The 23,618-nt window shown below is 46.5% G+C and overlaps 1 protein-coding gene across 1 annotated transcript in view; it reads left to right on the top strand.

Moving 5' to 3' along the window:
• Positions 1-23,618, top strand: part of FBXL5 (F-box and leucine rich repeat protein 5) — a 384,640-nt gene that overhangs the window by 44,137 nt on the left and 316,885 nt on the right. The window contains exons 3-4 of the mRNA XM_078678451.1: positions 1,584-1,679; positions 7,172-7,358. Coding sequence (XP_078534577.1) covers positions 1,584-1,679; positions 7,172-7,358 — 283 coding nt within the window. The remainder of the gene's footprint in view (positions 1-1,583; positions 1,680-7,171; positions 7,359-23,618) is intronic.

Genomic DNA, 23,618 nt, shown 5'->3' on the forward strand with positions numbered 1-23,618 from the left:
ACCGGGAGGTCAGAAGCCAAAAAATCAGGGGAAAGACGCCTAAAGATGCCAAGTCTGACAAGTGGGATGGGGCAGCAAATATTCAAAAAAGACAACACCCGGAGCTGTGGCGGCAAGATGCCAGCATACTTGAGACGAAAACAAGAATATAAAAAAAACCTGTGCCAAGCCTGCTAATCTCTAAAATGGGTTTAATTTTTTTGGAAATTATTTTGTTTGGCACAACACAATACTACAGAATGGTGTGTGAGGCGTTTTTCATAACTTTCATAAGTTTGCGATTTAAAACTGATCTGCCATTATGTGTCACATCCAGTGTGGAACAATACGCCCTCCAGCCCTGGTGGGACACTTTATCTTACAGACACTGGGCACCCCTAGTACCGTATCCTGGGGTCTTATAAGTAAGTAAAGTTATGCCAATTTGGGTATAAGCCAGACTAACATTACACGTTTATGGGTCAGAGCACTGGCACTGATGTCTGGTTAAGCTCAAAGCAGCAAAAAACCAGCAGCATCAGTCTAAAACTTTGGGGTGATCATGGAAATCGAGCCATTTCTTTACAGCGGGGTTATGTAAAAGCCCCTAAAAAAATAACAAAGGTGCATGTAAAAATTTCAGTGGCAATGCATGTGCAGTAAATTGCATCACAATGCACCAAAATCCATTACTGCACTTAGGAATTTCTCTAATAAAACTAAACAGTACAAATGTGCTGCGAGGTACGCCCAAACATTGGCAGTACAAGCAACTCCCAGTGATTACAGGACTATGTGGCGAATGGTTTGTTCCGTCAACCTTTGAGCTGGTGAACCGGGTTCGTCTCCGCAGGCACACAACATCCTGTGATTCTGGGCAAATCACTTAATCTCCCCGTGATTAACATAAATAAATGTGTCGGTCTATAGCGCAACTGGTGTTCATGGAAAGCGCTCTGATATCTTCGGGTCTAGTTTGCGTCATATAAAACTCCCCCCTAAAAATATCTAATAGTCGTGAAGCCTCTTGCGAGTCTTCGGGCTTGAGTAAAATGTACATACCATGTCCCTATAGTCCATATTCATCCTGTCTTGGGGTTCACCACGGAGCATGGGGTGTGTGGGGTGATACGGAAAGAAGTACTACAGTGGGAGGGGAAGAAATAACACAGACCAGGGTGCAGATTGGAGGAAAAGAAGTCAATAAAGAAAATAGTACCTGAATCACAAATCAGTTCCTGGTCCAAGCTCTGGATGAAAAAAGAGAAAGTGAAGGCGGCACCCACTGCCCAATTGGGAGGCAGCAAAGAAGAGTGATAATGAAGCCAATGAATGGTAAGTAATGGAAGGGTTTTAAGTCTTGCAAGCGAGAGAGCATGTGCTAATGCATGCGCTGTCAGATGTTACCTAAAAATCCCAGTACCTTGGTTAAGCCAGTGCCATGCCCTAAATTGCACCACTTTAGATTTTCATTTGGAATTGTTGATTTTAATGTTTGATTTGAAAGACTTGTGATTACCCATATTGTAGCACATCAAGAGGTAGCATTATAACCTCTGAGCACTATGGGGTGATTTTAATAGTCGTCTATTTTTCCCCCGCAGAATGAATATGAGCAGTTGAACTATGCTAAACAGTTGAAAGAGAGGTTGGAAGCATTTACAAGAGATTTCCTTCCTCATATGAAGGAAGAAGAAGAGGTGAGTAAAATGTCCAATTTCATTATTTTATCACTTTTTCGATTTATTTGTGAATATTTTTGAAGGGTTTCTGCTGAGCTTGAAACATGTTACTCGATATTCTATTAAATAGATACTCAGTCCTATATCTTGTATTCTATATTCTAGTTAGAAGTATTTCTACAGTCGCTAGCTTATTACTAGACTATCGGGGCTTTTTCTGGTGATTCTTTCTCGTCATTCTGAAAGGGTATGACACTTTTTCATTTGTAGTAATTTGACTAACAGATACTTGTTATAGCACCTGCTTTCTCTACTGCAAGAGCCTGAAGGGAAGTCAACTACTGAAATGTTTCAATCTAGCTAACTGGTTGCTGGACTAATATACTGGTACCCAAGCATGTCCCATGAGCTTTTGACAATGCTCTTCTGTCATCTGATTTATCTGTTTGATGGTCTTATGGTCATGGAACCTCATGAAAATGGCATGTCCTCTTTCTTTGTGCAGAAAAGAAAAGCTGAACAATCCAGTCTCTCTCTTTTACAATTCTTGGTTTTGGTAGCCCCTGACCAAAAAGAAATGAAGATTAGAACCAGTCGTTGTGTACATATAACTTTCCAAAAGAACAATTCTCATATCCAGAACAGCATTATGGCCAAAGAAAACTTCACAATTAAAATATGACAACCAGGAAAGTAAAAAAATAACTTCATACTTCTGCTCTATGGAGAGTGAAGTCCTATAGTGAGTGGGGCCTGTCATCCTCTATGTGGAACCGGATGGGATATTCCTCAAGCCTCTGTGTGCTTAATAGAATTGAAACGTGTCTTCACAATAGCTAGACTATTTTATATTCTATGTCGGGGCTAGAGGTTTTATATTATGCTAGTTTGAAGTTATTGACCACATATTATGCTATCACCACCATTGTTTTAAAGTTAAATTGTATTAGACCAGTCTGCCATCAGCAAAACGTCTTCCAGGTGCCCCATAGGGAAAAAGCCTTAAATGCCCTGGCTGGCCTGAACAAGTGAGCCCCAAACAGTGCAATATCAATGCCTTCCTCCGATATACCCCATCTGACCCACCTGGCAATAATTGAAGCAAATACAGAACCAAACTTCTCCCTGATAGAGCTAGGAACCCGTTTCGTACCTGGATGCTTGAACTCCTTGTTCAAACTATTTAATGGCCTTAAGAACCTGCACACACTGTTTGATTATCCGGAAAGGCTTGATAGGATACCACTCTAATGTTCATTTTAGTTCATCTTGAGATTGTAAAAGCCACTCCATCTGGAGTAAATGCTTTAGCAGACCAATCCAGTGCTTTCACATCAGATACCTGTTTGCAAGATATCAAATGCAACATCATGGACAACTTTGCCAATAGTTCTTCCTAGAAATGTATTGGTTATCTTGCCAAGACTCCCAAGAGATTGGGAATTCTGTTGAACTTTTCATAACTGAAAGTACCTTGGTTCGGGAGGATAAGGCAGCCTAACAGCCCAATGTATCTTTTGTACTAGCACCTGTTCTCCTGCCTGTTCACCGTTAAGAGGGATGTGACAAGCAGACAACTCTGACTTCCACGCATTAATGGTTTGATAGGCCGAGGACTCGTTTGCCAGCTTCAACACAAAAATCAGGACGTGGACAACATCTGCCTAATGGGATCCACACTGTTTTCCTCACACTAACTTGACCATCATTTCCAAGCTGAGGTGCACTGTTTGATGGTAGACTCTGACCAAGCCTTCTGGATGAAGTTTGTTGCAAAAGTCCTGTGATTTCCCAATACCCTAATAATCTGTCATGCCATGAAAAACAGGGAGCCCTCCAGCACCAGTTAGTGTATTCTGCCAATGGTGAACTTTGAGAATGTTCGGATGGAGGGGGAGAAGAAAGAGAATAACCTTAGACTGCTCCAGTAGAACCTGAAACCATAATTGAGAGCTCCATAAGGACGTTGACAGGGTCACGTCTGCCTTAAGTTTTCGTACCCGAGTCGGCAGGCTCATGATCATTGACAAAGGTGAAAAGGCATAAATCTGAGTTGGGGACCAGTCCGGAGTTAAAGTGTGGCTTCAGGAAGGGAAACTTGTCACCAGCAGTAAAACCTCCGGTGTTGATGATCCATATGCAAGGCAAACACATCCATGTCTCACGGGCCCACCTTGCCATCAATACCTGAAACCAGTCCTTGAGAAACAGAGAATTCCAGTGCAGCATTAGGTTCTGTATGCACAGCAAGTACTTTTCTGCCATAGAGACCTTCTTGTCTTGGAAGAAATGCCAGAAGTCCTTGGAAAATTGTGCAAGCACTCTATAATTTGCACCTCTGAGCATGTTGAGGTATCGAACTGCTGACACATTTTCAGGGCTACTGAACAGAACACTTTAAACTTTGTCTTGTAGTTGATCACGAAGGACTCTGACAAAAGTCTCAGGCAATTGATCTGCTTTCCCAATTCTTTCTAATCATTGTCCACCTGTGTTAACCTAGCCACAATGAGCAGCCCTGCCCAAACGGCTGGCGTCCGACTGTCATGAGGTCGCCCTGCCATTCCGGGCGAGAACTTCTTCTCCTTCACTTAAGAAAGACCTCTTCTGAGATGTTGCTTTCAAACGTTAAAGCGTTGTCTTGTGGAAAGGGCTGGGGAAGATTCCCCCTATTGAAAAAGCTGAGAGGCACGCCAGTCAGGTCAGAAACCTAAAGGAGATCATGCTACTTCCTATAACTATCCTCAACTACTTCTTGATGTTTTTCATCTTCTACAACAGAGGTTTCATTGATAATTGGACTGAGTCCACTTCCAAGCCCAGACAGGTGATGTTTAGAGATGTCACTGTCTCGGACTTCTCGTCCTTGATGAATGAAGCCCAGCACTTCCAAGAGTGAACTCGTAATCCTGAGATCTTCCTGAAATAGCCCCAAGGATCCCATGACAAGCCGAACGGGATTGCTGTCGATTCTTAATCCTGATCCTCCTTTCTGAGCTGGAGAATTCTTCTGTGTGGAGGAAAGATGAGGAATAGGGGCCCTTGAAATTGAGCTATACCAGCCGATTGTGAAGAAGCAGGATAACCCTGAGGAGGGGAATCCCCTTAATCTTGAAGTGGTGATGAATTACCCAACAATTGAACTCCCAGAGGTTTATAACTGGGCATTCACCCTTATTTTTTTTTGTCTACTAGAAGTAGACTACTTACAAAACCTCTTGGATGAAGAAAAGACTGTACTACCACCCCCTTCTGGAGAACGGACTGAACGTCTTGCTCTGTAGGCAGAGTTTCCGATTAAGACCAAGATAAAAGGAATGGGTCTAATTCCCTGAAAGGGCTGATATTAAAACTCTTTATGAAAAACGTAGACCGTGTGCAAGATCTAAGAATCCCATATGATCTCTTTCCACTTCGGAACAAAGAAAGCCTGCTTGCCTTTACTCCCCCCTATGATTTTGAGAAAGAGGTAACTCCTCCTGGAGCATTGACTGCATCTCTGAAGGCTCTACTGCCTCCAGAACTGCATCCTGCCTTTTCTGGCTCCTTTTATTGGGGATCCCTCCTGGAGTCTTGGCCTTGCTAAGAGGCTGGGAAGTAAGCACTTGAAATCATGCAACTCCTACCAGCAGCTCCTCCAAAAATCTTTTGTCTGAAGACTTTACTCATTAATGGTTGATCCTTTATCGAGAGAGGAAAAGGTAGTAACAACTTTGCCAAGCTCTTTGATAAAAGTATCTCCAAAGACTCCTCCATTTGTGATCGGGTCAACCTACGAGTTAGTCATCTTCCCTAACCTGGGGTCTATCTTTATTAAGAGAGATTGATGCTCCTGCATAGACGGGGAACATTTGGTGTTCCCTAGCAAACAGATCTCTGCGCCCAGGCCGCAAATTGCCAAGCTCTTTGACCTTCTGGGCCATAGCCAAAATCTTCAGGAGTGCCTATGGTGCCCAAACATTGCCTTGGCAGGACCTCAAAAACCTATCAATCCCTTTCAGGGGATCTTTCACAAATTTGGTGATGATCATTGCCATATTACCAATGCCACTTTACCCTCCAGAAAAGGTAAAGGACGCTCTGCTTTAAGATTACCTATTACCTTCATAGGTAATAGGTATTACCTTTTTGTCTAGAGGCTTTTGTAATCTATTTCTCACACGTTGACCTATTTTGTCGGGTGGATTCCAGTGTACAGATCAAGGATGCCAAATGACCTCCGTATCAAATATGTCAAAGTGTTTAGTTCCCCCCTGCCCCCAAACACCCCATTCCAAGGGGCCTCATCATCTAGTCTGGGCTCTTTAGCCCCAGGGTCTGCTAGGTCCTGGTATGTAGAGAGTGAGTGTGTGTGAGAGAAAAAAACTATAAAAACCCTGTGCTTCAAGAATCTGATGTAAGAGGTTCAAATGCATCCACCGGAGTCTGCTGGGGGGACCCTGCAAGGATGCTTGTTAATGCCCTGGTGTTTGAGGGTCTTCATATGCCCTGAATCTTTTCTCGCTGTGGGTTTTGTGCTATGTGTTCAGGCAAGCAAAATGAATGGTCTTCCCAGGGCCTCCAGCACAGAACAAATAGCCTTTTGCAAACAGGAATCTATCTCCTCCACTAAGCTACCATCAATGATCTGCCGAAATGTACACAAACAAGTTGGGATCTTGAGACTTCACCATTATGATCCGGGATCCCAACAAGGGGGACAAAAAGACACTATAGTGCCCCCCTCCATGATAGTCAGGGAAAAGTCACCCTAGTCTCAAGCCTGGTTACAGTAGAAGGATATAGAGGGCAAACAAGAACCAAAATCCCACAAAGGGAAGCAGAGTGAAGAGGATTCCAAAAGCGTAACTAGAAGGGAAAGCAGCATTTGAAAAACTCGCTCAGAGCAAATTTTTTCTCCACTGAACTCTATTTAACTTTAAGGAGGGAGTGCTGGCCGGTAGGGTGTGCAAGGCTGCGTGTATTAATGCAGTGCCCTCTATGGGCATGCAAAGTGCACCAGGCGCAAAGTGCTCACTGTTCACCACAAGAAGGCTGCAACCCAATGCCGTTTTCTCCCTAAGACCGGGTTGTGATGAAGTGCGACTTGAGACACTGATAACTCCTCATTATCTGACTGCTGAATAGTGGAGAAAGGGGAAGTCAGTTATATATGAATTGATGACCTGTAATTGGAGGATGTTTCTTAGGGACTCTTGCTATATGTAGTCCCCGTGGTTTGGTTATGCTGTAAGGCTGCTCAGTGGCAATAAAGGAGAAAGGTAAGCATATTAACCACTTCGACGCTAATGACAAAGCCAGCTCGTCATGGGCGTTACCTGCCCTGCGCTCATGACGAGCTGGCTTTGTCACAAACAAGCCATTTGCTTCTTTTTTAGCGCACAGCAGGTAAACGCGGTAGCGCTGAAGCAGTTAAGAAGCCTCCCCTCCTGACTTAGAATCCATTTCATTCTGACTCCTGGCTATTGATATTTTGTGGAGTAATTTGTAGTTTTATTTTTGCGATTTAGGTATTTCAACCCATGTTGATGGAATATTTTACTTACGACGAATTAAAAGATATTAAAAAGAAAGTAATCGCCCAACATTGCTCGAGCAAGGATACTGCAGAACTGGTTAAAAATCTTAGTCTTTGGAATCAGGCTGAAGAACTCCAGAAGGTTTTTAAGTATTCTGTGGATGAGAAGACTGATGAAGGTGAGCCATTACTAAGTACATCCAAAATGTAATTCTGAAATTCTTAAGTTTCCAACAATATAAAGGTCTGTAAATAAATAGGCACTGTCCACTCTTAGCGCATTATCATACATTGTAATGCTGCTGAATTTGTTTGTCTATTGTAAGTTTTATTTAATATATTTTTAATGTTGTTTGCTCTGCCTGGTCAGCCAGAAATGTAGCCTTTCTTCTACATCATTGCAAGTGTCGGATTTCATACGGAGGTACAACTGTGTTTTGTTAGGAGGGGAAACCAGGAATGAGGTCATCTGAGTCCGTTGTTTGTACTCCCAGAAACTGCCAACGTTGTATAATGCACTTTCCAAATTTAATGTTAGATCTAGCTCCTTTGTTCCTACATTTACCTGCTGCAGGATGTGTGTTCCTCCACACCAGCAGAGAAGAGCACATTACAGAGTTATATAGAGAGACTACTTGAAATGTATTCAAAGTGTTTTGCCAGACTACAAGCTGTAAGTTTTAACAGAAAAGTTGCTGCAGGAAGAGGGACTTGCCTTTGTAGTGTAGAGACCTTCTCAGGAACTGTGATGAGATTGGCCCGCGATGGAGCAGTGTGCCTCAGAAGCAATTAGTATCAGAGTACAGTGACATTACAAGTGCACCTGGCCTTCTGAGGAGCGCCAAGCGCAATGTAGCCTAGTAGTCAGCCCAGAAAAAATATTTTCCCTGACATGGGGTTATTTTTTAAATCTGCATGGGGAGGCTTTGTAAGGATATAAAAGAGGGTAATTTGTATGCATCCTATGTTTGTTTACCTAGCTATGCAATAAGAGTACATGAGTTTGTGTAAGGTTCCTGTACAACTTGCAGGATGGGAACTTAGTGTGTGTGTTTTTCCTGTGCACACTTAACAGCCTTAAACAAGCTCTGTGCGCTGTTTCTGGATAATTGCTCCTAGAGTCTTATGTATTTTCTGCAGTCTGGTGGGTCTGTGGTACACTGTGGACAAGCGTGTGGATATTAAAAGCTTAGCTTTTCACCTTTATTAAAATGTGAACTTTTTTTGGAGGGGTTTCATTCTCTGATTCTGAGGTTTGCGCTTTCCTCTGAAGAAAGAAGTTGGAGATTGATATGGAAAAGATGCCATTCATATATCCGTCAACCAGTCCTTACACTCTAAAGTAGTTTTTTGTTTAATATCGGTTTTGTTAATATCTGTTATCGAATATAAACAAGAAAAAAAAAGTTACACATGTCACAGAAATTGGAGGGCCGAGGTGGAAGAGGAAAAAAAAGTGGGTAACAGAAGAAGCAAACAGATCCGGACCCCCACAAAGGGATAGATCTAGTTATGTAGGTTGGAAGATACAAATGTAATGAAGGCACAGCGACTTCCCAAGGGACAACCGTAAAAAGAAATAGGGCCTTCTATACGCCCAAAGGTCTAAAGTAGATACCCCTGGATTGGCCGGAGTATATTCTACATTTATTTCGTAGGCCGCCTCAGGATAAAGTGACGTCTAGATTCCTGGACCTGGGGCTGGTGGTGGCCGTTCGTCTGCTCACGCGCTGGAAGGCGCGCGACTCACCACCTATACAGGCATGGACCTCCTCCTTTCTGGCGTGGGCCCGAGCGGTGTGGACGGCCCTACGCCGGGAGGAAACAGTGGGGCTCCGTCTGAAACCGATGGCTGACAGTTGGGAAGTCATGCTTAGAGCCTTGCGGCAGGCCGGCGAGGCTGGGGACACGGGTGGGGATTGCAACTAGCCAGTGCCCGAGGAAGGCGGGGTGCGCACAGGGGCATGTTGCTACCTAGTAGTTCTACAGAATGCCGTCACACTACAGCAGTGGTACGCAGGTCCACGGAGCGGACCTAGCAATGTCAAGCGAGAGGCTGTGTGCGAGGGGGGAGGGTGGAGCTGGAGGTGGGGGCGGGGAGAGATAGGAATGTAACTGTATACTATCATTATCAGTGCTTATGCCGCTACTGTTCATTACATGTTTATTTTCCATTATTGTTGATTTGTGGTTCTTGTATAAATGTCACTGTTGTGCGCAACACCGGTACAGGGAAGATCCACCCTGAACATTTTGGTAACACACATTCGCTTGGCGGGTGGGCGGTCACGGACTTACCTCGTGGCAGATGCCAGGCAACCCCCTGATTAGGCAACAGTATGCGGGATAATCCTCTCCCATTCCAAACAGGGACTTGCATGCCTGCATGGGAAGTGTACAGGACTTATTGACTGATGCCTGGCATACCTGCTTACTGTTTGCTTCTTGTTGCCCTGTCTCATGCAATGTATTGTCTTTCTACGAAAATGCCAATAAACAGATTTGACAAAGGTCTAAAGTAGATTTGGGAAGAATTTTAGTGTTGCATCAGGAAAGCTAAACCAGCCGGCGGATTTCCACAAGTGCATGTGATCGTGAACGCGCATCCGCCTGCTGGTTTAGCTTTCCTGATGCAACTCTAACCGTCCACTTTAAAGGGATCCGCTCCAAGGCTCTGCTCCCCGCCCCCCGCCTGCACATCGCACTCTTCTACTTCTTCAAAGGCTCTGCTCCCCGCCTGCACCACTCTCCTACTTCTGCTCCCACCTCCCACGGCCGTCCTTTCCGCCCTCTTATCGCAGCGGGCCAGAACACATGGCACTGCTTGCATTTAGAACCGTCTAGTCATTGTGTGACGGCAGCACATGGCACTGCTTACATTTAGAACCGTCTAGTCATTGTGTGACCACTTGCTTCTATGTTGATGTTTAACTTGTAAAGGACCAGTGTATTGTGAGGGTGCATTACCTTTCAACCGTTCGACAGGTTATTTCAAGACTTTACTTCCTTATGAGTAACAGTCTTATTTTGTTAGTGTTTTAAACCTCATGTGGTCATAAGTGAGCTGTTTCTGGACCTTTCACCGACAGAGTGGCTTTATTTATATACATCTCCAAACTTATTCAAAAGTGTCGTTGATCTCCCTTCTGAATATTGGTTTCGGGGCTAGTGTTCAGCACGCGAACGCAGACAAACACACAGGCACGCACAGACGGACTCCCCGAAGTGACAGGAGCAGACACACAGGCATGCGCAGACAGACTCCTCGAAGTGACAAGCACAGACAAACACACAGGTACGCACGTACAGACTCCCGGAAGATGACAAGCAGAAACAAACAGACAAGCACAGACTCCCCGAAATGACCAGCGCAGACAAACGGACTCCCCGAAGTGACAATCACAGACAAACCCAGAGACACGCACAGACTCCCCTAGGTGACAAGCACAGACAAACACACAGGCACGCACAAACAGACTGCCCGAGGTGACAAGAGCAGACAGACTCCCCGAAGTGACAAGCGGACAAACCGACTCCCCTGAAGTGACAAGCGGACAAACACACAGACACGCACAGACAGACGCACAAAAAATATATGTATCTGCAAAACAGGACACACCGTAAGATATTCTGACTCTTACTGTTTTTAAGCACAATTGTGAAGCAGCGAACAGCAAGACAGTACAATATTACTTTTTTGTAACATTATTGGAAGGGGTTAGACACAAGCGGGCCCAATGACATGATAGTGAAAAGTAAGAAGGCTTCTGATGATGAAATACATCTTTTACTCGCAGTCCATGAGGTAGAGTGAGCAAGATCTTGCACAGGCTTGGATTTACTTTGTTAAAAAGCATTAACGCTGTGATGAATAATAGTAATACATTTTCTATTATACAATTGCCAGTCATGTAAATCAAAGTCGATTAAAGTGCTGCTAAAACGCTGCCAAAAATGCAGTTGTGTGCCGCACAATTTCACACAGGCACGCACAGACAGACTCCCCGAAGCGAGAAGCACAGACAAATCCACAGCTGCCGCCTGCCTCCCTCTTCAAAGGGATCCGCTCCCCCGCCCACTGCTTCACACTTCACGGCCGCCAGGCCGCGTCTCACATTTCTCCCCCCCTCCCCACAGCAATGCCAATAGCTTGTTGCTCCTTCTTCCTGACCCAGCAACCTTTCTCGGCCTGCCCCCGATCTCTTCTCTCGTTGCGAGCCTGTTGATTTCGGCCCTCTTGTTTCACAAAGTGATGCTGTCATGATTGCAATTGCGTTTAGAGACACGGATAATACACCGTCTTCTGTGTTTTTTCCTGGTCTGTTAGACACACGTTCAATGCTTGTTGTGCCTTTCTGCCCCTGTTAGACTCGTTTTTTCCCTTGTTTTTCTGCCCTTCTGCCCTCTGTTAGACCCGTTTTTTGTGCCCTTCTGCCCCTGTTAGACTCGTTTTTTGTGCCTTTCTGCCTCTATTAGACTCGTTTTTTCCCTTGTTTTTGTGCCCTTCTGCCCTCTGTAAGACTCGCTTTTTGTGCCCTGCTGCCCTCTGTTAGACTTGTTTTTTTCCCCTTGCAACCCCTGCATCACTCTGCGCAACCCCTGCATCACTCGGCGCAACCCCTGCATCACTCGGCGCAACCCCTGCATCACTCGGCGCAACCCCTGCATCACTCGGCGCAACCCCTGCATCACTCGGCGCAACCCCTGCATCACTCGGCGCAACCCCTGCATCACTCGGCGCAACCCCTGCATCACTCGGCGCAACCCCTGCATCACTCGGCGCAACCCCTGCATCACTCGGCGCAACCCCTGCATCACTCGGCGCAACCCCTGCATCACTCGGCGCAACCCCTGCATCACTCGGCGCAACCCCTGCATCACTCGGCGCAACCCCTGCATCACTCGGCGCAACCCCTGCATCACTCGGCGCAACCCCTGCATCACTCTGCGCAACCCCTGCATTCAACAACAACTGGTTAAAATATGTTCTCTCAATGTTTCAAGATTTATTACAAATGTCACAAAAATATGTTAATATTTCACTTCTGTACTTGTATTTTCCTCACAATAAAATACACTGAACATATTCTTCACAAAAGTTAATTACAAAAGTTTAAGCTATTGCCAATATAAATTACAATCACTATTATTTAGGTATTAGTTATTTAAAAAAAGTAAAAGCCATTGTAATTTGTAAAATCAATACATCTAAGTCACGCAAATACAAAACATGTTGCATTACAAATGCTATAGGTGTCACATTTGCGAAAGTTATTCGCAGACATTCCACGCTGCTGTGAAGTGCTCAGTGCATGTGCCCTGGCCCCTAAAACATTTAGCAATCGACTAGCCCTGATTGGCGCATTTAACTCTCTTGTAAGGCCATAGTATGTGGTGTAAAACCTGTACTCATGGCATGGAGAATTACATTTTACCTGTTGACTGCAGCACTTATTTAACCATCCTCTAGTGTGACAAAGGAAACCGTGTCTTCAGGCCCACCATTGTAGCCTGACAGCTGTAGTGTAGAACACTGCTGGATGTGTAAAATGATACCAGGCGGGTTGAAACTGTTGGATCTGTGACTTGTGAGGAAGTCAGATCCCCTTCCACTTGAAATCCAAGGACAGAAAGATCTCTAAATATCATAAGGCTGAACCCCTGGGTTGCTTCAGGAAAATAAAAAACGGAAGAGGATATTTCTATAAATAATCCCAGCTGACCAGTGGACCAGGACTAAACTTTATTGTTGCCCTCTGCTTTTACATCCTTAGAGTCTTAAAGTACAGAGTCTCTTAAGGGTTACCCCTGAGGAAGTGGGCTTTGGAAGTGTGCTCTTGTGGGGGCACCACAGTTTTAGGACTTTTTCAACACTTTTTCTCCAGAGCTTCATGGGGATCAACCTCAAACTATCTGACCGGACATTCAACAATGTGAATTGAATTTCATGTTTGTCCTCCGTGGAGAAGTTTTTCTTCCGAACAGGAAAATCCTTTCGCAGATTGAGCCGTCCTATTCCTAGGCCCTAGTGGTGCCAACATCCTTGGTGTATCTCACACACGCTCCATTGCATTCTGCCTCAAATCGATCCTGGGGCCGTGTTTACCATAAACGTTTGACTCTTTTGTAGTTTCTGGCACTATTTTAATTTGAATATTTTTTTTAAATCGTATCTCTGGTTCCCTTTATTGGAATTGTCATTTTTGTATCACTTTGTTCTTTAAGCTTCACTCTACTTTTTAAGGTCTCGCCTACGCAGTGCGCATGCACTGCATAGGAAACCTTTAGCCTTCGTGCAGCTCTTTTTCAAAGCACATACTCATGCTTGTGGCGGCATACGCCTTGCGGGAGTGCGCAGCGGCGCGTCACAAGCACGAGTATGTGCTCTGAAAAAGAGACGGCTGCGCACGCACGCACCACTCCCGGGCCAGCAAACACACAATGCTTCTGGCATGCTTCCTTTCGTCTTTATCCCTTCCTGAGCTCAGTGACACAGTTCCCAGTTCGTGACCTGTTTAAGAGTTTCTCCAGTATGGCACTATATTAACACAGTACCAGATTATATGAATAAAGTCAGCTGCAGGGGGAGGACATTCATCTGTTCTTGTAGGGTAGATTTTTTGCAAAACCTTGGGAGTAAGGTACAGTTGATGAACAAAGTTATATTGAATTAACGTATATCTGGCATTTGAACTGACTGCGTATGTCCTCGTGTATTTTTTGCCAGTCACATTGGGTGATATCCTCCCCTAGGCTCTCTTTTCATTGAGTGTGGGCCATTGGAGTATTAGATAAAGCGCCTTCCCGTATAGCCCTATAGAAAGGAGTAATACGTTTGCGCGCCCTCTCAAATCCAGCAATCTGGCCAGTGTCTGGAATTGGACAGCCTCTTCGGGGAAGTTAAGTCATAACTGTCGGGCTGTGGCTGATATTTTATTATACTGTAGATATTGAAGTGTGCCTGGGTCGAATGATTCAATTTTGTCTCTCCTGGTTATAAATTAGCGTCCTAGGTAGAAATCCCCAAGAACATCGCTCCCACCACTTTTCCACTTTTTCATAGACCTGGTATTCTTCATATCCGTCAAGAGCTTAAGCACCCATATTGGCTTATTTCCTGCAAGTGGGGCTCTACAGAGAGCTGTCGTACAACTCTGCCATATACGCCTCATTTGTCTGACCAAATCTGGATAGGCGTCGGGGGGGCACGCGCCCCCAACATGAACATTTCCGCAGGCTTTTTTTGGTCATCCACAGGACCCATCAACCTCTTATTCCAATGATAATCTTCATCAAACCAGTGAATTGCGTGTTGTAGGTTTGCAGCCGTATAGTAATATTTTAGAGTTCAATCCCTCCTATAACCCATGTCTGCTGCAGCATTCGTAGGCTAATTCCCTTCTATTTTTTGGACCAAACGGTTCCACAATGAGACTGTCTAGTTCTTGAAGGTTTGACGTGGGATCTCATATAACGAATTCTGCATGACGTAGAGGCAGCAGGGCAATATTACCATTTTAACTAGAGCTGTTTCCCCCCTCAATGCCCGTGGAAGGTCTTTCCAAAGGTAAATGGATGCGCGTAACCCCGTCAGGACCCATCATATATTTAGGTCTAGGAAACTCGGTCTCCATGTAGCTATATTAATACCCAAGTCGCAGATCCCCCTCTGGGCACCAGGGCGGTGAAAGTCTCTGGGGTACCATGGGATCAAGGTTCGCCAATGTCCCTAGTGGCATAATATGTGACTTTCTGGGCATTCATAGAGAGACCAGAGGCCGCCGCAGATTCAGATAGTGCTGTCTGCAGTAGTAGGAGTGCCAATCTCGGCTCTCATAAGTACACCCGGGCGTCGTCCCCTTAAAGCATAATAACGTGCACCGATCCCCTTACTGTGATCCCCTAGTGCTTAAGCTTGTATCAGAGCACCACCGCGAGTGGTTCCATAGCCACTGCGAACAGTAAGTGAGATGGGGAATATCCCTGTCTAATGCCGCGACAGAGGTAACCATTCTTATAGCCACTGGTGAGGACCCGAGCTCTTGGAGCGGTATGTAGTAATTGTACTCATTTTATAAATTTGGGCCCAAGTCCCATTTTGCTCAGGTCCTGCGAAAGATACGCCCATCCCTCAGAATCGAAGGCTGGTTCTATATCAAGAAATGCAAGTGCATGTGGACCTTCTCAGGTTTCAGGATCCTGAAGGATGTGGAACAGTCTGCGGAGGTTTAACATTGTGCTCCTCATCCGGATAAACCGAATTGGTCTTCGTGGATAAGTAGGGGTAAATGGGGAAGGAGTCGGGCTGCCAATAGCCCACTCAGTATTTTGGTATCCATTTTAAGCATCGAGAGGGGCCTATAGGATTTCACTTCTTCTACTGGTTTCCCTGGTTTAAGTATTAACACCACAAGCGCTTCTCGCATTGTGTCTGGAAGGCGTCCCACCTTGCAGGTCTCATTGTACACTTCCAGCAATTTATCTGTAAGTATATCTGCCGATTTATGATAAAATTCGGCTGGTAGGTCATCACAACCCGGCCGGTGCTTTTGCCGTTTTCTGAATCCGTAGTGAGGCAAGGACCTCGTCTCTAGTCAAATCAGTCTCGAGCAGGACCCTATCATCCGCAATCAGACAAGGTAAGTCGAGCCCAGTCAAGAAATCATGCGCAGTACATTCTGAAGCTGTAACGTCCTCAGCATGCACTTCAATAAGATGTGTTCTTACCAATTGGTTTATAGTAACTTGCAATGTGCATACTATGCCCTCTGTGTCTCGCAGTGCCAATATAGGGTCACAAGGCTTCTGTGAACGAATCGGGCCAGCAACGCACTTGGCTTTTCCCCTTCTGCATTCAATCTTTATCTATGTGCTGTGTATAAGTGCTTTTCAAGCCTGTGCCAACCATCTAATGTTGTACTGCGCAAGCAGTGCCATTCCCCCAGTCTATTTGTTTGTGTATCCTTTCTATCTCTGACAGTTTAGTTTTGTCATGTCCCAGGTCTCATTCCAATTGTTTCCAGACCCCATATGATGTATCCGTACACACTACCTGGAGAACCACCTTCATCGCTTCCCAGTCTTGGGCTCTGGTCTTGGAGCTACCCCAATTTTCACAAAAGTAGAGTCCCACTGCTGTCTGAACCTCCGCCAAAAAGAGGGGGTGGGGCGGTCTGTTAGCCCCTCAGCGCGCAGATGCCATTGTGGCACCGCTGGACGTGGTTGATCGTGAGCCAGTGATGACATAAGAGGGGAGTGATCCAAGAGGTACCTAGTAAGGTATGTCACCTCCCAAGTTAAGGTAGCAACGTTTGGCGTAATGAAAACACGATCAAGTCTGCTGTATGTGCCTGCTGCAGGTGGGTAGCAGGAGAATATCTTCGCAGTTGGGTGTCTTTCCCTCAAATGTCTTTGAGGCCTACTTCTCATTTAAATGTGCGCAATCGGACATTCGTGCAGTCTTGTGTGGTTTTGTGTGCATCTTGTGGGATTCGCGATCCAGCACAGGATTTAATATGCAATTGCAGTCACCAGCAAGTATCAGATCACCTCTCAAAAGCGGTGTTGCAGCAGTTATCAAGTCAGTGAAAAAACGCAGTTGATCAGCATTTTGGGCATAGACCGAGATTAAACGGAGATCCCAGCCATCTAACTTCCCTGATAAAATAACATAACAGCCTTTGGGATCAACCATGTGATCCGTATACTGGAATGGCACACCTGGGGCTATCGATATTAGTGTACCCCTTGCGAACCCTGAGGATGATCTTGTGTACAATTGTCCCCTCCATCTTTTCCTCATAGCCGAATGGCAAGCCCACTAGACGTGCGTGTCTTGCAGGAACGCTACTCCTATATGGTATCATTCGAGGTATGCATACGCTGTTTTTTTCTGGGGTTTTGCCAGTTCCCTGACGTTCCACGTCATGAATTTATGTGACCTATCCATCTGATTATCCGCTGAGACTGACCATTATGTGAGCCAAGTTTCATGTGTCGCTTATATTGTGTGCAGCTTTCCTCCTTTAAACCTGGTTACCCCCCACATGTATGATAACGAACCAACAACCCCCTTAACCCACAACTCCAGCCCCCCACCCACCCTCTGGGCAGTACCACCAACCTGTCAGGGTACACAGAGTTTGGATACCCCTCAAAGTTAGGTGTGCCCTTCATCTGCACATGCTGCAGTTTTAAGTCTGTCTCTGTAGTTGAACATGCCGGTGATTATGGCTCTCGGCAGCGCTCCAGGGCGAAGGGCCTTGCCAGAGCCCCCTGAGCACGCTACGCTATAAGGAATTTAGACAATGGATGTGGGTGCATGATCTTACCGATCCTCTATTCGAGGAACAGTACTGCCGATTGTACCTCTGCTTTTTGTGGGAACGCAACGAAGCAGAGTTTGTTCTTATGAGAACGTCCGCTTTCGCAACAAGGGCACTGTTTCACGGCGGGTCACCACTTTCGACTACAGGTCTGCCAGTGTCCCTTCGGCAGTAGTCACATGTTCGGCCACTCCCTGTATATCTGCTTGCAAGAGGGTAACTGCTATGGCCACCGAGTCTATTTTTGCAACAAGTTCTGTATGTGTGGATTGAATGGCAGCCAGGTCAGATAGTGTGGATTCTTTTGACAATACTCTGTCCGATGAGCATTCTGCAGATTCAGCGTGTATGACCGCGCGGTAGGAGGCCGCTCTATTTCCTCAGTTTCCTTGTCCGCTCTCTAGGCCCCTCGTGGTCGCTTGCCACCAACAAATACGCTCAGCGCGCCCTCCGCTATGCAGCCGGGGCAGGCACTCATCCAGCGCCGCTCTCACAGGGGACCCTGAGCCGCAAGTAGGGACCCGCCGGCCTGTCTTCCCTCCGGTGTGGCCGGAAGGCTGCTCCAACTGCAGCATTGCCAGGCAGGACAGTGCCCCACGTCCTCCGCAGGTGAGGCTTCCGTCACCCAGTCCAGTAAGCTTTTTAGCAATACTCTGGTCATCTGGGGACCCCAGCAAACCATTCAGTAGCTTCTTTTCAGGTGTTGTTGGGATACTGCTCCTCCGGGAAGCGCCGTCAACTCAGCACCAACCAGCACAAGTAGGCAGGCCCAGCCCCTCTGCTGATCACACTTCAACGCTCTTTCTCGGTCTCTATCGCCACTTTTGGGCATGGCTGAAGTTCCACGGCAGCACTGTAGCCAAGGGGAGAGCAAACAGTCATTCACTGTTGAGATTCACAGCAGAATGGTATCTGATGATTGGGGCTCGGCAGGAGCTGTCTCAGGCTGCGTCCGCCATCTTGGCCAGTCCGGCCACGCCTTGAGTGGTGAGTAAAGTTGAGAGAATATGTTGCCTTCGGATCATATGCAGTAGAGTTATTGCTTTGTCTGTGAAGTATTGGGAGTAGTTAGGATTGTTGCCCTGATATTTTGTGAATTTACCTGCTTAGCTCTTTGTTCTTGCTTCACTTGTTGGTGCTGATGCTAAATTGTGAGTTTACTTGATCTTGTTGAGGTCTAGTAAGTATTTTGCTTCAATGTGCCTTCACATGTAGCATAGAATGTGCTACATCACTTTGGAACAGAATAAAATAGAAACTGATGTATATCATAAATTGCTAATGATATTCTGCAGAAAAACCAAATTCTAATGTGAGTAAATGGATGCTTTAATTATCTATGTAGCCATGCTAGTCACAGGCAACACATAGACAACACTTTCAAGTGCTGAACACCCTCACTCTTCACAGTGCTGAGCGCTTTTTAGGTTTCGCCTGGCGATCCGCTGCGCAGCAGCGTTCGCGCAGGCGAAATCTTTTGAGAATAGTATGTGGCTTTGTCCCGCCTCTGTCTTCCATTGGCTAGCTCCATAAATGGAGGCTAGCCATTGGAAGAGAGAGGCGTCCGTCATTGTGCGAGGCGATTCGTGGGCGTTCCGGCGATTTTATTTTTTTATTTATTTATTTTTTTATTTTTATTTTTTATATATTTTTTTTTCCCCCTCTGCCCATTTTCGTGCGTCATGCGGCGGTGGGCGATTGTTTTTTTTTTTTCGTATCGGCATGTTGGTTTCATTTCCAACGTTTGCTTTGCAGGGGTGGGCTGCACGATTTCACTTTCCAAGAGTTGCTAGCAGGTAAGCGGCTTATTTTACTACTTTTTTTTTATCCCGTTCCAGCCCCCCTCCCGCTGTCCGTGAGCCCGTCCCCCCCTCCCGCTGTCCGTGAGCCCGTCCTCCCTCCCGCTGTCTGTGAGCCCGTACCCCCCCTCCCGCTGTCCGTGAGCCCGTCCCCCCCCTCCCGCTATCCTTGAGCCCGTCCCCCCCTCCCGCATTGGCGATACTGGGAATTCGGGGGTGTTCCACTTTAGGAAGGCCTTACTACACCTTATGAGTTGTTCAACTCGCTTGCTATGGCGCGATTGTGTATTCCAGTTCTTGTACTTTACAGACGTTGCCTTTTACTAAACTCTGTGCTTCGGCGAATGAAACTTGGAGACCCGGTTTCTTTTTATGCTTTTCACTGGTATTTACTACATCCTGTAATTTATTTTACACACTCGCAGTGGCCATGCCTGGTGATTTTTCTTTTTCCTCTTTCATGAGATTTTCAATAGGCCAGGTGTTCTGTTTCACACACTCCATGGGTGATACAGGAGGGATCTGTGTTCGATATTACGCTCTAGAGATGTTTTTACTGCACACTTTTGTTTTTTGCGACCTGTGATAACGTCTGCGCACTCACGTTGGAGCTATACTATTTTCTTTTTTGTTTTTTGTTTTGTTAGCTCTTTACGGAGGTTGTTTCGGGAATGGAAGGAGAAGGCGCTAGTTGTAAATCTTGCACAAGCGCAGGAAACAAGTTGGTACCGGTCGTAGCTTTCTGAATTTAGGGAATGTTTGCTTAAGGCCGAAAGGGTCACCGCGCAGGCCGCCGTGAGACGGGTGCACCTCTGCGGTGCTCTGTCTGGTTCCTCCGCTCTCCTTTGTGTGTTAAAAGTTGGCAGTAACACCTTGCTGTGTATCTTGGTAAACCTGTGAAAAACAAAAGCCCTTTGTGTTTGCTGATATTTGCATGCTCGGTTTTATTTTATTTTTTGTGGCTCGCCCCCCCCCTCTACCCATTGCTTTTGCATAATTGCTTTTGCATGGAGGCGCTAGCTTCGGTATGCGGCCTCTGTGTTGACACACACTGACGCAGGGGAGCTGCTGATACCCGACAGGAGGAGTTTTGCAATTTGACTTTAAACAAACAGCCAGCAGGGTGGGTTGCACAGGTAATGAGTTTTACTTCTTTTTCCTGTTTGGCATCCAATGCTTGGAAAGCAGGACCCCTGGACAGTTGAGTTTCGCAGAACTGAACCACCATGAGTGAAATCATTGATACCCTGAAAATGATGGAAACATTATTTGTGTTGAGTGGCATTTTGTTGGCTTCTGTGTTGCACAGCACGTTGCTACCACTGGTGGTCCTGAAGCACTGTGCAGGCATTGTGCACAAGGTTTCTACAGTGCAAGTTTAAAGTGCGTTCTTTGTGGGAGGCCTTGGATTTAGCTCGTGATCTGAGGGGGCTCACCAACCATTGTGGCTGCAGTGCTTAATTTGTGCTGGTTGCTGAAGATCAGAATTTGTCATGATCAGGCTTTGACAGGGAGTAGGAGAGGGAAACGTAGACCATGATGACAAAAGGAGGTAGCGGGGATGAGAAGAATCTGCAAGAGCTGCCTTGCTAGTCTTTCCAAGCCATATATATATATACATTAATCCGTGTTACGGTCCCAGAGAGTCCAGTCAGAGCTGTTCATACATTGAGAGTCGGCCCTGTGCCGATGTCCACTGCTTCTCCGCCTGAGACAGTCATTGGTGGCCTCGAGGGACGTCTTAACCAGCCTTACACCTCCCTTCAGGTGATATTCCTGTAGGTTTTTATTGCCTCATTTTTGATTGGCTTCAGGTCAGGAGTTTGAAATCCAAGGCTATTAGAAGATTTCTGTGGAGCATGGGTCCCTCCAGCATCAAGCAAGGCCCCTCTGGGATGCATGGGGCCCTCGGATAAAAAGAAAACTAAGTCCTGTTAACATGTTGGCTCCCCCCACCTATAAATAGTCAGGGCTGAAGATATGCCCAAGCATTTTGGAACCAGTGTGCACCCCCTCTTCCCACACACAATAGGTAGCACTATACTGTCTGACATTTACCAGCTGTTGCGATGTGCGTAGGGATCTGTAGCTGCATACTGCAGTCACAAGTCAACGACTCACTATTCCCAGAGTCAAAAGTGCGATTGTATAAAAGGTCCGAACTGGCTCAAGGTGTCACACCACTAGTGAGACCACTTGGTCACTGTTACTTTATCAAGTCAGTTAGGCTAGTGCAGGTTCCTGGGTACCAATGCTCATAGAAGGTATTCTGGGAGTTGTTTTCGTTTGAGTGGCAGCCCGGATACCAATGGTTTGTTCAGAATAGCCAAGCACTGGAAACATGGCTGTGCTTGCTTCCCTGGCTGTGCTTGCTTCCCTGCCCCCTGGCTGTGCTTGCTTCCCTGCCCCCTGGCTGTGCTTGCTTCCCTGCCCCCTGGCTGTGCTTGCTTCCCTGCCCCCTGGCTGTGCTTGCTTCCCTGCCCCCTGGCTGTGCTTGCTTCCCTGCCCCCTGGCTGTGCTTGCTTCCCTGCCCCCTGGCTGTGCTTGCTTCCCTGCCCCCTGGCTGTGCTTGCTTCCCTGCCCCCTGGCTGTGCTTGCTTCCCTGCCCCCTGGCTGTGCTTGCTTCCCTGCCCCCTGGCTGTGCTTGCTTCCCTGCCCCCTGGCTGTGCTTGCTTCCCTGCCGCCTCGCTGTGCGGCTTTGGGTGGGTGTGTGTGGCTTTGGGTGGGTGTGTGTGGCTCTGGGTGTGTGTGTGTGGCTCTGGGTGTGTGTGTGGCTCTCTCTGTGTGTGGCTCTCTCTGTGTGTGGCTCTCTCTGTGTGTGGCTCTCTCTGTGTGTGGCTCTCTCTGTGTGTGGCTCTCTCTGTGTGTGGCTCTCTCTGTGTGTGGCTCTCTCTGTGTGTGGCTCTCTCTGTGTGTGTCTCTCTCTCTCTGTGTGTGTCTCTCTCTCTCTGTGTGTGTCTCTCTCTCTCTGTGTGTGTCTCTCTCTCTCTGTGTCTCTCTCTCTCTCTCTCTGTGTCTCTCTCTCTCTCTCTCTGTGTGGCTCTCTCTCTCTGTGTGTGGCTCTCTCTCTCTGTGTGTGTCTCTCTCTCTCTGTGTGTGGCTCTCTCTCTCTGTGTGTGGCTCTCTCTCTGTGTGTGTGGCTCTCTCTCTGTGTGTGTGGCTCTCTCTCTGTGTGTGTGACTCTCTCTCTGTGTGTGGCTCTCTGTGTGTGTGGGTCTGTGTGTGTGTGTGGCTCTGTGTGTGTGTGTGTGTGTGTGTGTGTGGGGGGGGGGGGGGGGCTCTGTTGGTGTGTGTGGGTCTGTGTGTGTTTGTGGGTCTGTGTGTTTTTGTGTGGCATTTGCCAGAGATTAAACTATTGGCATTGTAAATGACAATGCCATTTATTTATCTGTTTTCAAAACCAACACATAAATACAAATTTTGTCATTTACAATGCCAATAGCTCAAACTTTTCAAAAGGCGAAACCATTGCATTGTAAATGCTTGTTAGATCTGGTGTGACAGTGCAGCTGTCATTCACCGTATGTGCTAACCAGAAAAAGAGCACTATGCAGTACTATTGAAAGAGGGCCTTTGGCTCTTCCCAAATGTTGGTTACTTTAACTACAGTAATTGCTGGGACAGATGTTTTTCGCTCGTACCCCAAAGGGTGCTTACATTGCACACTGATTGGCTTGTGGAGGTTTTCTCCCTACTAATATTGCTTTTGTGTTTAAAATTAATTATGTTGCATCACGACTTGAGAGCACACATCATGTAGTGTGTGTGCATGATGTATTTAAATAAAGCTGATCCTTCCTTCCTACCTACTTGGAAAATCTGTTTGACAGCGGACCATCAGCGTCATGATGCACCAGCCATCTCAGCTTTGAATCCGCTCCTGGCTCAGCTTTGAATCTTGGCTGCTCACTGGACCCCGGTAAATTATGCTATATGCAAATTAGCCTTGACTGCGCCTCATGGGAACAGTGCCGTCTGAACTGCTAGGCTGGTTGACCAAATTGAAAGCATTCCTCCCATTACCTTTTGTGTGCTTGATGACCATCCAAAGGGGCAAGGGCATGCCTAAACTTGGGTCACATGCTCAATGTGGCACTGGAACCAAATTATAGCTCGCTGGTGTAAGCCCTTGTAGGCATGAAACCGGTCCTAGGTTGCTTGCTTTCAGTTAGGTGAAGACCTGGTCTGGCAGTTAAGGCTCGACTGGTCCCACGAGGAGCGGGGTCAAGGCTGAATTGCATATGTCTGGGTCCAAACTAAGATGGCATAGTGAACAAAAGAACGATGGGATGGGATGCTACCCCTGGGGATTTCC

This window comes from Lissotriton helveticus, chromosome 2_2, assembly GCF_964261635.1.
Source record: "Lissotriton helveticus chromosome 2_2, aLisHel1.1, whole genome shotgun sequence".
Lineage (NCBI taxonomy): Eukaryota > Metazoa > Chordata > Amphibia > Caudata > Salamandridae > Lissotriton > Lissotriton helveticus.